This window comes from Rhinoraja longicauda, chromosome 18 (assembly GCF_053455715.1).
Source record: "Rhinoraja longicauda isolate Sanriku21f chromosome 18, sRhiLon1.1, whole genome shotgun sequence".
Classification (NCBI taxonomy): Eukaryota; Metazoa; Chordata; class Chondrichthyes; order Rajiformes; family Arhynchobatidae; genus Rhinoraja; species Rhinoraja longicauda.
In genome coordinates this window covers 28,363,608-28,377,100 of record NC_135970.1, presented here as the reverse complement: position 1 = coordinate 28,377,100, position 13,493 = coordinate 28,363,608, and the positions used below count along the sequence as shown (strand labels likewise).

General features: G+C 39.3%; 1 protein-coding gene across 3 annotated transcripts in view; it reads right to left on the bottom strand.

The window, feature by feature from the left end:
* dennd2b (DENN domain containing 2B) overlaps positions 1-13,493 on the bottom strand; it is a 243,904-nt gene that overhangs the window by 24,706 nt on the left and 205,705 nt on the right. For all 3 annotated transcript variants that reach the window (XM_078415402.1, XM_078415401.1, XM_078415403.1), the window contains 2 exons: positions 12,096-12,173; positions 270-410 (listed from right to left, as the gene is read on the bottom strand). In XM_078415402.1, coding sequence (XP_078271528.1) covers positions 270-410; positions 12,096-12,173 — 219 coding nt within the window. The remainder of the gene's footprint in view (positions 1-269; positions 411-12,095; positions 12,174-13,493) is intronic.

The following is a 13,493-nucleotide window of genomic DNA, read 5'->3' as shown; positions in this document are numbered from 1 at the left end:
AGCCAGACCTCAGTTTCACCACAAAACTTTGATAGAAAATGTATCATTTTAGACACCATCTTTAGACGATAGTGAGTGCTTTGTGATTTTTGTGTCTCGCAGAGATCACCTGATAGATTCAACTCAGTGTGGAATATTCAATGTATTTGCGGGTCTGCAAAGATGTTGCACACTGAGTGGTCCTTTGCTGACAGTTCATAAACCTTTGGTCGAATCCATAATCTCTGTTGGAGTATGCACGAATATCCCGTTAATAGAAAGTCACTCACTTCATTTCCAGCTCCTGGCAGAAATGTCTTGACTTTTATGGTCCTTCCAGGAGCAGGAAAAGGCGACTCCATCAGACTCCTCATGAATGGGTAGACCAGAGCAGCAGAAATTACACGCCTCCTCTCAACTTCATCCAGAATCTGTTAAAAAAAATAAAAAAATTATTTGATCAACATCTTCCTCAGGACACAAAATTGTTCTTTTAATCTTTGAGGACATTGAATTGAATGACTAAGATCTCGGAATTATTTGAATGAACAAACTGCATTGGTGACACGTTTAAAATACAGGTGATGATGAATGATATCATTAGAACAAGCTTCTCCTTCAATATGAGGCTCACAAGCAACATGCTGCTCAAGCTGTGTATCTAGCCCTAACTAATGGATTGAGACCTTCACCAGATTTAATTAAAGGCCCTGGCCAAGCCTGGGTCACAGTCAGAATATCTGAGGCATTCAGCTCCCTTCAAGATGGTTCCTTTCTTTCCTGTGGCTCTTCTCAGCTGATCTCTATTATCATCTACCCTCCAATACACAACCCTCTCCAATCATCCAATGCGTGTACCAATTGTCTCTCATACTTATCCAATCATCTTCTAACCCAATATGTTTCCAACTCTTCTCCACTATATCAACTCTACTTCCATACACCATCATCCACCCAGGATCCTCTCCAGATGCCCACTATATGTGTTCATTCCTCATAATATCCCATTGCTCACCGCCACACTTTGTCACTCAAAACACTCTCGGGGTAATCACGCTCCCTTCCCCATCACAGCCTGCAATGATGGGAGGTGGTGCAAAGAGTTTTTTGCACAACTGCTTATGTTCGGCTTTTCTACTGCCTATGACACTTTGAGTCTTGTACACAACAGAACCTCAGAGCTATCCATGTCCACCGGAGATGCTGTCTGACCCACTGAGTTACTTCAGCAGGTTGTGTTCTTCGCAAGATTCCAACATCTGCAGTTCCTTGTGCCTCCAGAACCTCACAGGTTGCAGGCCTCACTGTAGACTGGAAATGTTTTAATCTGTATTTTACCAAACACTAGAATTTATAGTCCATAGAGTTTAAAATGAGACATCAAGGGGTCAATGATAATTATAAGGTTTAGACCAGAAAGAACCAATCCACGGAGGAATAAAAGACTATAGGAGTGTCTTAAAAGGGGGATAAAGACTTTTTATAAAACAAACAAGTAAAATGTTAGTGAAGTGAGTGTGGAGGAGAGGGGCTTTGTGCCTAGGAACAGCTACAGTATGGTCTTATTAAATGGATGAGCAAGCTTGAGGTGCCATTTGGCCTACTTATGCTTCTAATTTGTATTTCTGGAATTATTTTAAACTGAACTCAAGTTCCTTATAGAGAATAGGAAAAATACTGGAGCGGAAGAATAAAGAGGCTATGAGGAGCAGTATCATTTCGACAATTAAGACGAAAGACTAAAACTAAATCATTCAGATATGAAAGTAATGCATATTTTCCACAAAAAAAGTGTTGCAGAAACTCAGTGGGTCAGGCAGCATCTGTGGAAGGAATGGTCAGATGATTTTTTTGGGTCGGAGACCTTCTCCAGATTTAATTTTCAGACATATTTTCCACACAAGGATATAACAATCTATAAACCATTACCCTAATAAATTTTAATGCCTATTTAATGCTTTTATTGTTGGACTGTGGGTGACTGAATTTCGTCCAATTTGGATGACAAATAAAGCTATCTTGATCTAAAGGGATATAAATACGGGGTCAATTGAAATTTTTGGTACGGTACGGTAACGCAGCGGTAGAGTTGCTGCTTTACAGCGAATGCAGCGCCGGTGACTCAGGTTCGATCCTGACTATGGGTGCTGCACTGTAAGGAGTTTGTACGTTCTCCCCGTGACCTGCGTGGGTTTTCTCCGAGATCTTCGGTTTCCTCCCACACTCCAAAGACGTACAGGTATGTAGGTTAATTGGTGGGTAAATGTAAAAATTGTCCCTAGTGGGTGTAGGATAGTGTTAATGTACAGGGATCGCTGGGCGGCACGGACTTGGTGGGCCGAAAAGGCCTGTTTCCGGCTGTATACATATGATATGATATGATATGATGATAATAGATATTTCTTCCTTTTGACATAATAAGGATATGAATCAAAGATCAAAGTTGTGGTATGGATGAACCATGTCTATTTAAATAACAACAGAGGGGTGAGTATAATCTGCACCAGTTCTTTTGTTTCATTATTGCTCTCATCCAGACAATTGACAACACATTTTCACACATGTAGTTATTTATTTCATTTTAAAATGGTTTTTAAATCTTGTGTAGTTAAGCAACAAATATATGTAGTCATAGAGTCACAGACCCTTTGGCCCAACTATCCCACACCAGCAAACATGTCCCATCTACACTAGTCCCACCTGACTGTGTTTGGCCCATATCCCTCTAAACCTGTCCTATCCATGGCCCTATCCTAATGTTTCTTAAATGTTGCGATAGTACCTGCCTCAACTACCTCCTCCAGCAGCTCATTCCATACATCAACCACCCTTTGTGTGAAAAGGTTACCTCTCAGGTTCCTATTAAATCTTTTCTCCCTCACCTTAAATGCTAATCTGGTTCAACCCCAATCTGGTTCTTGATTCTCCTACTCTGTGCTTCTACCCAATCTACTCGTCACATGTAACAAACATTCTCTGTATATTCAAAATATCTTAAATGGGAAGGGATTAAGAACCACCTATGCAAATTAATGTGGGATGAAAAACATCCAGGTTGCAAATTGTTTTACTTTCTGATGATTTCATGTACCTATTGATTAATATGTCAAAAATCTTTATAATGCTAATAAATACCCTGAAAATACCAAGCCCATTAATGTCGAGGTAAAAGCTAACTTGAAAGAGGCTTTTACGCAGACTTGCTCATCAGTTTGATTCATCTGCATGCGGCTTTTCATTTACTTTACTCCAAAGTGTTTGACTGTGGATATATATTTGGCTTTCAAAAATACTGTGCAGATTTTAGAAGAGTGTCCACGAATGTTCTACAGGTAATTATGCAGCAGAATGCATGCTCTAATATGAACTAATCAAGATATGAGAAGGTTACAGGTACAATCTTTCACCGAGTTAGAATGCCTTCCGTTTGTGTTATCGTGCACCATTCACCTGCTTTTCGAATGGCTAACCTTGAGGTTCAGCTGCCAACTTGCACTTTGATCAGTTCGTTGCCAGCACTTTCTCTTGAACAAGTTAGCATTCAATCACAACAAAAATATAAAGAAGAGTTGGCTCAAATTATTCAATGTATGAAGGCAACTCCAGTTAAATGCCAAAGTTGTTCAATCCCATAGTACTCTTTCCTCCATTTCTCTCAACCTGTTATACTCGCCCTTTTTATTAGTCACCCATCCCTATATTTCTAGCCCCTCAACATCTCTTTTTAGACTTATAGCATTAAGAAATGCAGCATTGAAACAGGTCATTTGGCCCACTGAGACATCAACAACCCATTTACAGTATTTCACCATTAATCATTTTCTATATTCTCCCTACTTTCTCTTCAAAATTTCCCTCCCCCCTCATCAGACTCCACCACTCTCTAACACCATTGGGGGCATTTTACAGTGACCAATTAACCTACCAATCCACACATCCTTGTGATGTGGGGAAAAAAGTGGAGTACCCGGAGGAAATCCACACTACAAGTTTCCCACAGTGGGTACCAGGTATCAGGATTAAACCTGGATCTGTGGATCCTTCAATGTTTCACACTTTCTCTTTCAATGTGCCACCTTAGCTCTATGTGTCCAATTTCCAAAGTAACACCAGAATTATCATTTAAAGCTCACAACACTGTACAAATGATAGCCGATCAGATCCAAGCAGTGGACTGCATATATAATGGAAGTTCCATGGAACAGTGGTAGAATTTAGCTTTCAATTAAAATAAGATGGCATATTGATTCCCTTATCAACACTACGATTGCCTCTTTTCTATTCACAGGAAAAAAAACAGAATCATGAACCACTGTCCTCAACATCTGTTGAAAAAACAAATCCTGAAATCCTGCAATTAAAATGGAATTTGACTTATTCAGTCACATTCTAGAGACTTTGATTCTGTGATTAAAAACAGATGGAGCTGTGGAATTTGATCTGTGAAATACTGGTTTAACAAACTCTCGGCATCTAAGGTAATGAAAGCAAACTTTACATGTTCAATCACTAGTGGCCTTGTTTATATACGAGATGAGCGGAATCATGTTCAATGAATGATTAGTTATTGTAAGAAGATTTGAATAGAGTTCAGATGATAGGTTACTAAATAATGATAAATGTGAAGATGCATGTTAATCTGGAGAAAATTTAACACTAAATAGCACAGGGTAGCCATCATGATGTTCCATCGCCGATATGTAATCGTAGGGTCATACAGCACAGATAAAGCTCTTTGACTCATTATGTACCTGTCACCATCAATTACCCATCAATTTAGAAGAATGAGGGAGGACTTCATGGAAACATACAGAATAGTGAAAGGCTTGGATTGAGTGGTGTGGAGAGAATGTTTCCACTAGTGGGAGTCTAGGACTAGAGGTCATAGCCTCTAAAAGGATGTTCTTTTAGGAAGGAGATGATGGTGAATCTGTGGAATTCTTTGCCATAGAGACTGTGGAGGCCAACTCAATGGATATTTGTAAGGCAGAGATAGATAGATTCTTGATTAGTACGGGTGTCAGGGGCTATGGGGAGAAGGCAGGAGAATGGGGTTAGGAGGGAGAGATAGATCAGCCATGGTCAAATGGCAGAGTTGACTTGATGGGCTGAATGGCCTAATTCTGCTCCTATCACTTATGACCTTATGACTCATTTCATTTATCTTTCTTCACTTATCTCAGAAAGTAGCAGTATCCTACGCTCACATTAACTGTAATTTTGGTGACTGGAATCTTCTGCCATTATCAGTCACCACTCCACTAGCAGGCTAACAGTTGCAGAAAATGAATAATTCAGCTTTACTATTTCATATGGTTGGACATCATTCTCTCAGAGATTGGATTGAATCATGCTGGATTCAGCTATCCAATGGCAGTTCCTATCAGCCCCATTTATTAAGGTTTAATGCAGAACACTAAGCTAGGTACAGGCTAATAAGCCAAAGCAGCTAGACACTAAAGCTCCAGAGCTGAATATGCATCAGGTTGACATGTTCCTGAAATCCTGGACAAGCAGTGAGATGAGGCAATGCTACAGAAGGGCCTTCCTTTTTTCTAAGTCGATAAGCAATTTTAATGGTTTACAAACACGGGTAGACGCACATAGTATCTTGCCCACAGTAGGCGACTCGAGATCCAGAGGACATAGGTTTAAGGTGAGGGGGGGGGGGATGATCTACTAGGAACCCGAGGGGTAATTTTTTCACGCAAAGGTAGTAGTTGAATGGAATGAGCTGCCGGAGGAGGGTGTTGAGACAGGTGTCAACGTTTAAGAAACATTTAGACAGGTACATGGATAGGACAGGTTTAGAGGATTATGGGCCAAATGTCGGCAGGTGTGGGCAAGTTAGGCTGAAGGGCCTGTTTTCACGCTGTATGATTCTATGTCTCTAAATTATATTTCATTTCCATAATTTTCAGACTAATTGTTATTTTTAAAACTGCATATCAAATAATAAAATTAATTGAAACACATTGAAACACTATGATTTCATGTTATTTAAATAGTTTAATGAAAATGTGAAAATAATTACCTTATTTTTATCCTCACCTAAAGAGCAGATGAATGCCATTATTTGCTTCACAACCATTGGCAAAAAAATGGCCCAGAGGATTGAATAAAATTCAACTTCGAGCCATGAAAGTATTGGCAGAGCGTGTTACACTTATTAAAGCTTTTTGTTTTAGTCCAGATATTGAAACTCATTCACCTAAAGGTCGGAAAGTCTGTTTTTCCAGTCAATGGCAAAAGCTCTCCATTCAGTTATAGTCTGATGCCTTTATATCAAATTTCCGGCAATTACGGTATTCCTCATTTCACGGTTCGTGTATTGTTTTTTCACTTCCTTCTATTTGCACTCCTCCAGACAGATCCGTTACTCTTCACCAGCATTCACCAATCTTTCTTCCCATAACATCAACAGCATTTCTGCCACACAGCAGAATGTCGGCAGGGGTGGGCAAGTTGGGCTGAAGTATCTTGATCACCATGCTATATTAATAGGTATCACTAAATGCTGGAGTAACTCAGCAGGTCAGGCAGCATCTCTGGAGAAAAGGAATGTGGGACTTTTCGGGTCAAGACCCTTCTTCAGACTATACTAAAATATACTATAATAATATATTTTGTCCTCTCTACCCACTCCCCTCCCCCACCCTTTTCTGCAACTGTTTTCTCACTTTATCAGTTCCAATAACAGGTCACCAAACCAAAAAAACAATATACTTTGTTTCTCTCTGCAAATGTATGCAGAGATACTTTGTTGAGTATCTGCAGCAATTTCTATTTTTCTTTCAGATTTCCAACTTCTAAGATTTGTACTTTTTGGTGATTGTGACCAAGCTGCTTAAAGATTGAATTATCCTGAGGAGTTCTGAAGGTATTCCAATCATTGTACAAGACACTTAAAACAGAGAGGAAAATATTGGGACTAGCTCATCGATTAAGGTGGAAGCTGAAATGCAGCTGGACCTTGCGGGCAAGTACTAAACTGAAGTAAGGCAAACTACAACTTTATGATAGGCAGGAGTAAGGGAGGGTAAACTCGGAGCAATTGTTTTCGGGTAAGTCTACATCTGACATATGGAATCGTTTACAGACCAGTTGATTGTTCAGAACTAGCAGGTTCCAGTAAGTAGGTGGGATAAGGATGACCAAAGTTATGGGGACCTTTGATGACCATAGGTTGTAAATTTGGTCAAAAAGAAAAATTGAGCCGATGCAAGATAAAGAAATAAGGATCTAGAAGGGAATTGTGCTTGTGAAATGTGAAAAAGGAACATTTCAGAAGGGGCTTCACTACAGGCTTACATGTTTAAAACACTTGGACACACCAAGGTAAATAATGAGATTCACAGTTCCAAGGCCAAAGTTTAGGACAGACATTCTGAACCTACATAAATGAGCACAGGCATCTTTTTGATGAGTGATTCCAGGGTAAATTATGTAAAGTGGAGGAAAAAACAAATTATTTCATTAAGAGGGCAGAAACAGTGAGACATTTTGCAAATTGTTTTAACCTGTGAGATTTGGCTTTTCTTTTCGCCACTTTTCCCTTATCTAATCTGTTCCTTCTAGTTCAATCATTCTCTTCCAATTCAAATGATAGCAATACATCACCTTAAATCCATTGCCAACCAATTTTAAATAAATGAGTTCACATTGTTTTTAAGATTGTGCAAAACGGAAAATCCAGACCATCAAATTCTACATTGGCATTAGTCATCAAAATTATCGAGCTGATAACTAGAAATGTCCTACATGACTGCTTGTTGATTGAATTCTCTGCTTTGTTAAGGAAGGCTCAGGTCGCCAAACTATAATTTTATCTATGGCTTGCACAAAGTTGCAAAATATTTTTGTTGTTTCTTTAAGTAAAGATCTGGCCTCAAATACAAATGAGGCTTGGTCAGATTCAACGTTTGCTTCGACAACTTAGAGCAAATAGTCAGAATGACATGATATGTATGGACCTATCAAATAAAATTTGTGTATTGGAGTGAATACGCACGACATTGGGAACCTCACTGTGCTGAGGCTCAGCAGTTAGGATTTGATAAGTTTATCCCATATAATTTATAAAATACAATGGTTAGAGGAAGGAATATTGGTGCCTATATCAGAGTGGGAAGAGTTGAAAAAAATGTGGTGGAAGGGAGCAGTTTAGGGCAGACAACTGTTCTGCCACTATTTATTCACAAAATGCTGGAGTAACTCAGCAGGGCAGGCAACATCTCAGGAGAGAAGGAATGGGTGACGTTTCGGGTCGAGACCCTTCTTCAGACTGATGTCAGGGGGGGCGGGACAAAGGAAGGATAGAGGTGGAGACAGGAAGATAGAGGGAGATCTGGGAAGGAGGAGGGGAAGAGAGGGACAGAGGAACTATCTAAAGTTGAAACTGTTCTGCCACTGTAATGTTTAGATAATGGCAGTTGCATTAATTGTTCCTTCCACATTTCTGCCTCCTCCTCATGGCAAAGTATTGGATAAGTTTATTGGCCAAGTATGCATATACAAGGAATGTGCCTTGGTGCTCCGCTCACAAATGACAACACAAACATACAATTAATAATTAAGAATAAAGCATAAACACATCAAAACAATAAGGATACAACATTACAGTCTAAACATGTGGGTGAAAATAAACCAGAGCAAAAAAGAAACCAGAGACTTTGATTATTGAGTAGAACAACTATTCGTGGAAAAAAGCTATTTTTATGTCTGGCTGTGGTTGCTTTGACAGTCATCTTCCAGAGGGAAGTGCTTCAAAGAGTTTGTGGCCAGGGTGAGAGGGGTCAGAGATGATCTTGCCCGCTCGCTTCCTGGCCCTTGCAGTGTACAGTTCGTCAATGGGGGGGATGGTATTGTGGAAATCGCGAACGTTTTGGAGTCATTAGGGATCATTACATGATTTCAAGATGGATGAATAGAAAAAATTGTTTAACAGCCCATATTAGGAATGAAATTGTCTCAGTTACGTTGATGGCAAGACAGATTAAATTGTCAGCATGAGGTAAATGATGATTATCATATTCATCTTCTGTTTAATTTCATTTACAATTTAACAACTATATATAACTTTGGGAAGGTACATCTCAGCTTCTAAATTCTGGGGCATCATAGGTGATACAATAAGAATTTAATGAAATGAAGAAATCTTGGCCTCCTGTCACAGTAGCATATCCAAGACCCTCCACTCTTATCTTAAATCTTTGATGCCAGTCACATACATCAGCTACATTCACACATGAAGCAAGGAAATGAATCATAATGGTGGGTGAATCACTGCAGATTTTAGTCATGGAATCCAAACTAGACGATAAGGTGCTTACTGTGTATAAGATACAGTAAACCCACATTATAACAGAACTTAGGGGGAGGAATGGTATCCATTATTGCCGATTGTCCGCTATAACCGAGTAAGGTAATATCATTGTTATGTAGTTGAAATAAAGAACTGCAGATGATGGTAATACACAAAAGGACACAAAGTGCTGGAGTAACTCAACGGGTCAGGCAGCATCTCTGGAGAACATGGATGGGACCCTAAGCAAGGGATCCTAAGCAAGTAACCAGATTGCTTTGCTACATGGTCCATAATCTTTTCATCATGAGGCACCAGCTTTAAACACTGGTACTTAAATGCAAAGGACAAGAAGCTTCAAGCTACACCTTACCTGGTTTACCCGAACGGTAAATGAAACATTGCACTAGAAATGGATGTGTTCCATTTTCCCAGCATTAGCCCCATGCTGATAAACATAAAATCTGTAATTTGTTTCACTTGCATATATTCATTTTTCCTCAGCCAATTGATAATTTACATCATGCAACACTTGCAAACATGAATAAACAGAGCACCAGGCTGCCATCACTGATGAAAAATCCCATGCGCTTGCCAATTTGCTGCTAGACTGATTTCAAATCCAGCCAAAGGTATTTTTACAATGCTTTCAAGAAGTTTCCTTTTAATATATTTTTGCCATCTGTTTCCATGATTTGGATAATGTTGATGTTTAATCCAGTATAATTAAGAGTCCTTTCTATCACCACTTACAACAGAGACCAAAGCTTTGCACATTTTTGACTGCATTCAGCACCGGATATTCAGTTGTTACGGATGAAAGGTTCAGCCATTGTCCCCTTCCAGCAGGGGCTACTTCACCCCACTGCTACAATCCAACTTCAATGGGAAACCTTGGGCAGTTTCCAAACGTAGAACAGAAACCTCTGGTGGTTTTTCCACTTAAAAACATTAAGCAGGGGAAAAATGACCTGGTAAATTAAAGCCATGCTGTATTTTGTCTACCAAGTGAAGTTCATGGATTGCTGCAACATTTGAGGGTAAACCTTTTGATGAATGATGGGGAAAAGTCATTCAGATAAATATATTTCTGGAACAATTATGCATAAAAGTAAAAAATATGATCCCACTCTGGTATACGGGAATCGACAATGAGAAACCTTCAAAGTGGAGATTATCCATGGAGAGAGTAGACATGTTACTATGAAGGGAATATAGAACTGTACAACTCAGGAAACAGGCCTTCACCCCAATGTCCATGCCGAACATGATGCAAAATTAAACTAATCTTATATACCTTCACGTGATCCATAATCCTTCTATTCCCTGCACATCCATCTGCCTATCTAAAAGCCTCTTGCATGTCACTATTGTATCTGCCTCCACCACAACCCTTGGCAGTGCATTCCAGGAGCCCGCCTCTTTCGGTGTAAAATACATACCCCATGCATGTCCTTTACACTTTGCCCCTCTCACCATAAAGAACCTGAGAATTCTAGAAACTCACAACACAGAAGGGTATTCAGCCCATTCTGCCTATGCTGTAGAATAGGCTGTTGTTTTTATCCAACATCTCCACTTTTTGTTCATAACGTTCATACTCATTCCTGCACAACTTGTGTATTACTTTATTTATGGAGTCAGCTTCCAACACATCTTCAGTCAAAATAAATTTCCATTAGGTTTCCCTTTAGATTTTAGTTTATTTCCTGACTTGCCATTTGAAATAAATCCTTTTTTGTTGTTTTTATCAAAACTGCCCATCATCTTGAAAACCTTAAGGAAGAAGAGTCCAATCATTTCCTACCTTCCTTCATAGCTACAATCCCTTATCATTGTGGCAGAGCTCCTCAACATCCTTTCCTGAAGTATGATGCTGAGAATTCCTACGAGCTCACGAGCATGTGACACTCTTTTTAAGGAGACTTTGAAAACATTCATGAATCATCCCTTCTATTCGTGACAGAATAGTGTATCTGTTCTAGAGGTCTCGTATCCGGCAAACAACAATGCCTGCTTGTCGGATCCAACTGAATATAATTAGAGTTTCAGTGCTGGTTGGCCTACTGACATTGGCTCTCTTATCCGGTCAGTGAATTTTGTGAAGATGGCATGGTGGTGCAACTGTAGAGTTGCTGCCTTACAGCGCCAGCGACCCGGGTTCGATCCTGACTATGGGTGCTGCCCGTACGTTGTTTGTACCATCTCCCGGTTGTCTCCGGGTGTCCTGATTTCCTCCCACATTTCAACGACGTGCAGGCTTGTAGGTTAATTGGCTTCGGTAAAAATTATAAATTGTCCTCAATGTGTAGAATAGATTTAGTGCCAGCGTAGAGGGAGATCGCTGGTTGGCAGAGAGGTGCTGTTTCCACAATGTAACTCCAAAGTCTAAAGTAAAAACAGCTTTTATGATAGCTCACCGAGGCACTTTTTATAGAAAGTCCATGGTTCAGAAATATACCATTAACAGAAAAATACAAAATTCAAGGATAACACTTTTTTTCCAGGTTGAAGCTCTTGATATTAACATTTTGTTTTCCTCTAATGGCCACAAACAATGTTGGATTTCATCATCAATGTCTGCCTTCATTGAAAAGTTGCTTGTGAGATATGGAAAGTTGTCATATTTTCCAGGATCATGCTGTGGACATTTATTGTTGGAGACTGGTAGAGGACCTATATTTTGTGGATGTTTGTCATATAGGAGAGGTTTCAAGGGATTAGGGCCAAATGCAGGTAAACTGACATTGCCTTCCTAATTCTCAATTGATAAGAAACTATCATTGCTGACATTCAAAGTATTACACGGTACCTTTGAAAAGAGCGTGAAGCAGCCCAAGCGACTGATGACACAATAAACTTCTGGCAAGCGAGGACCTTTTCCACTTGGCTGAAATGAAAAGAAAAAATATATATAAACATTATATGTACGAAGGAACTGCAGATGCTGGTTTAAACCGAAGATAGACACAAAAAGCTGGAGTAACTCAGCGGGACAGAAGTTACTCCAGAGAAAGAGTAACTTCCGGAGAGAAGTTATGGAGAGAAGGAATGGGTGACGTTTCGGGTCGAGACCCTTCTTCAGACATCTGTATAAACATTATAGATATTTGCCTAACTTTAGAAGTTTACATCCTGCAAGTTAAAAAAGTGCCTTTCAGTGTTAGTTACTTCACTGCATTAAAGATACCTGGAGTCATTTTGTAAACTATATTATGAAATAAAGTAAAGTGATTGCAATATAACAAACTAAAATATAATAGTAACTAGATATAAATAATTTATATACGTCAAGTAAGTTCCCGCTTAAGTCTGCCATACAGCACTAAAGTACATAAATAAAATTAGAAAATAGGCATGAATAAATATTTTTGCAAATTCTACAAAAATTGATTTATTATGAAAGCATCATTTTACACGTGGATTGAAACCATTGTTTTTTGTCTACTGTTCTTAAGGATTGCAATTTTTGTTCGGGCTAAAAGGCAAGATCAAAATCATTTTGAACATGGTGGGTAAATGCTCAAACATTGATTGCGAGATGTTAAAAGGCCAATGGGATTCAGGAATTTCACCGTTTAGAAGTCTGGGGTACGAATGAGCAAGTAAGTCTGCACTGAGATTTCGTTTTAATGCCAAGACAACTGGGTGCCAGTTGCTGCCTTACAACACCAAAGACTGACTATGGGTGCTGGCTGCATGGATTTGCACACTCTACCAGTGAGAGGTTTCCTCCGGGTGCTCCAGTTTCCTCCCACATTCCAAAGACATGCGAGTTTGTAGGTTAATTGGCCCTCTGTTAATTTTCCCCAGTGTGTCAGTTAGAGCTAGAACTTATGATCATTGGTTGGCATGTATTTGTTGGACCTAAGGCCTTGACTTGACGTCATATCTCTAAGCTAAAAACTAAACAACAAGAAAGAGAAAGAGCAGTGTGCTCATCATATTTGAAGATTAAGAGAAAGCAGAATGCAAATCTTCATGCAGCCGAGCCTTGCACACTTTGGCTATAGCTACAGATAAATGTGTCATTACTTGCTGGGATGTGTATTTTAATGAAGGTATTAATAGATGGTTAGATGATGGAGTTCACATCTGACTAAGAGACGATTTGCTTTCCCTTATTAGGCATTGAATTGATCCCGTAAGTTCTGATTAAATCAACCATGTAACATTGTTACTTAAAATTACATTGTCAAATCTGCTGGAA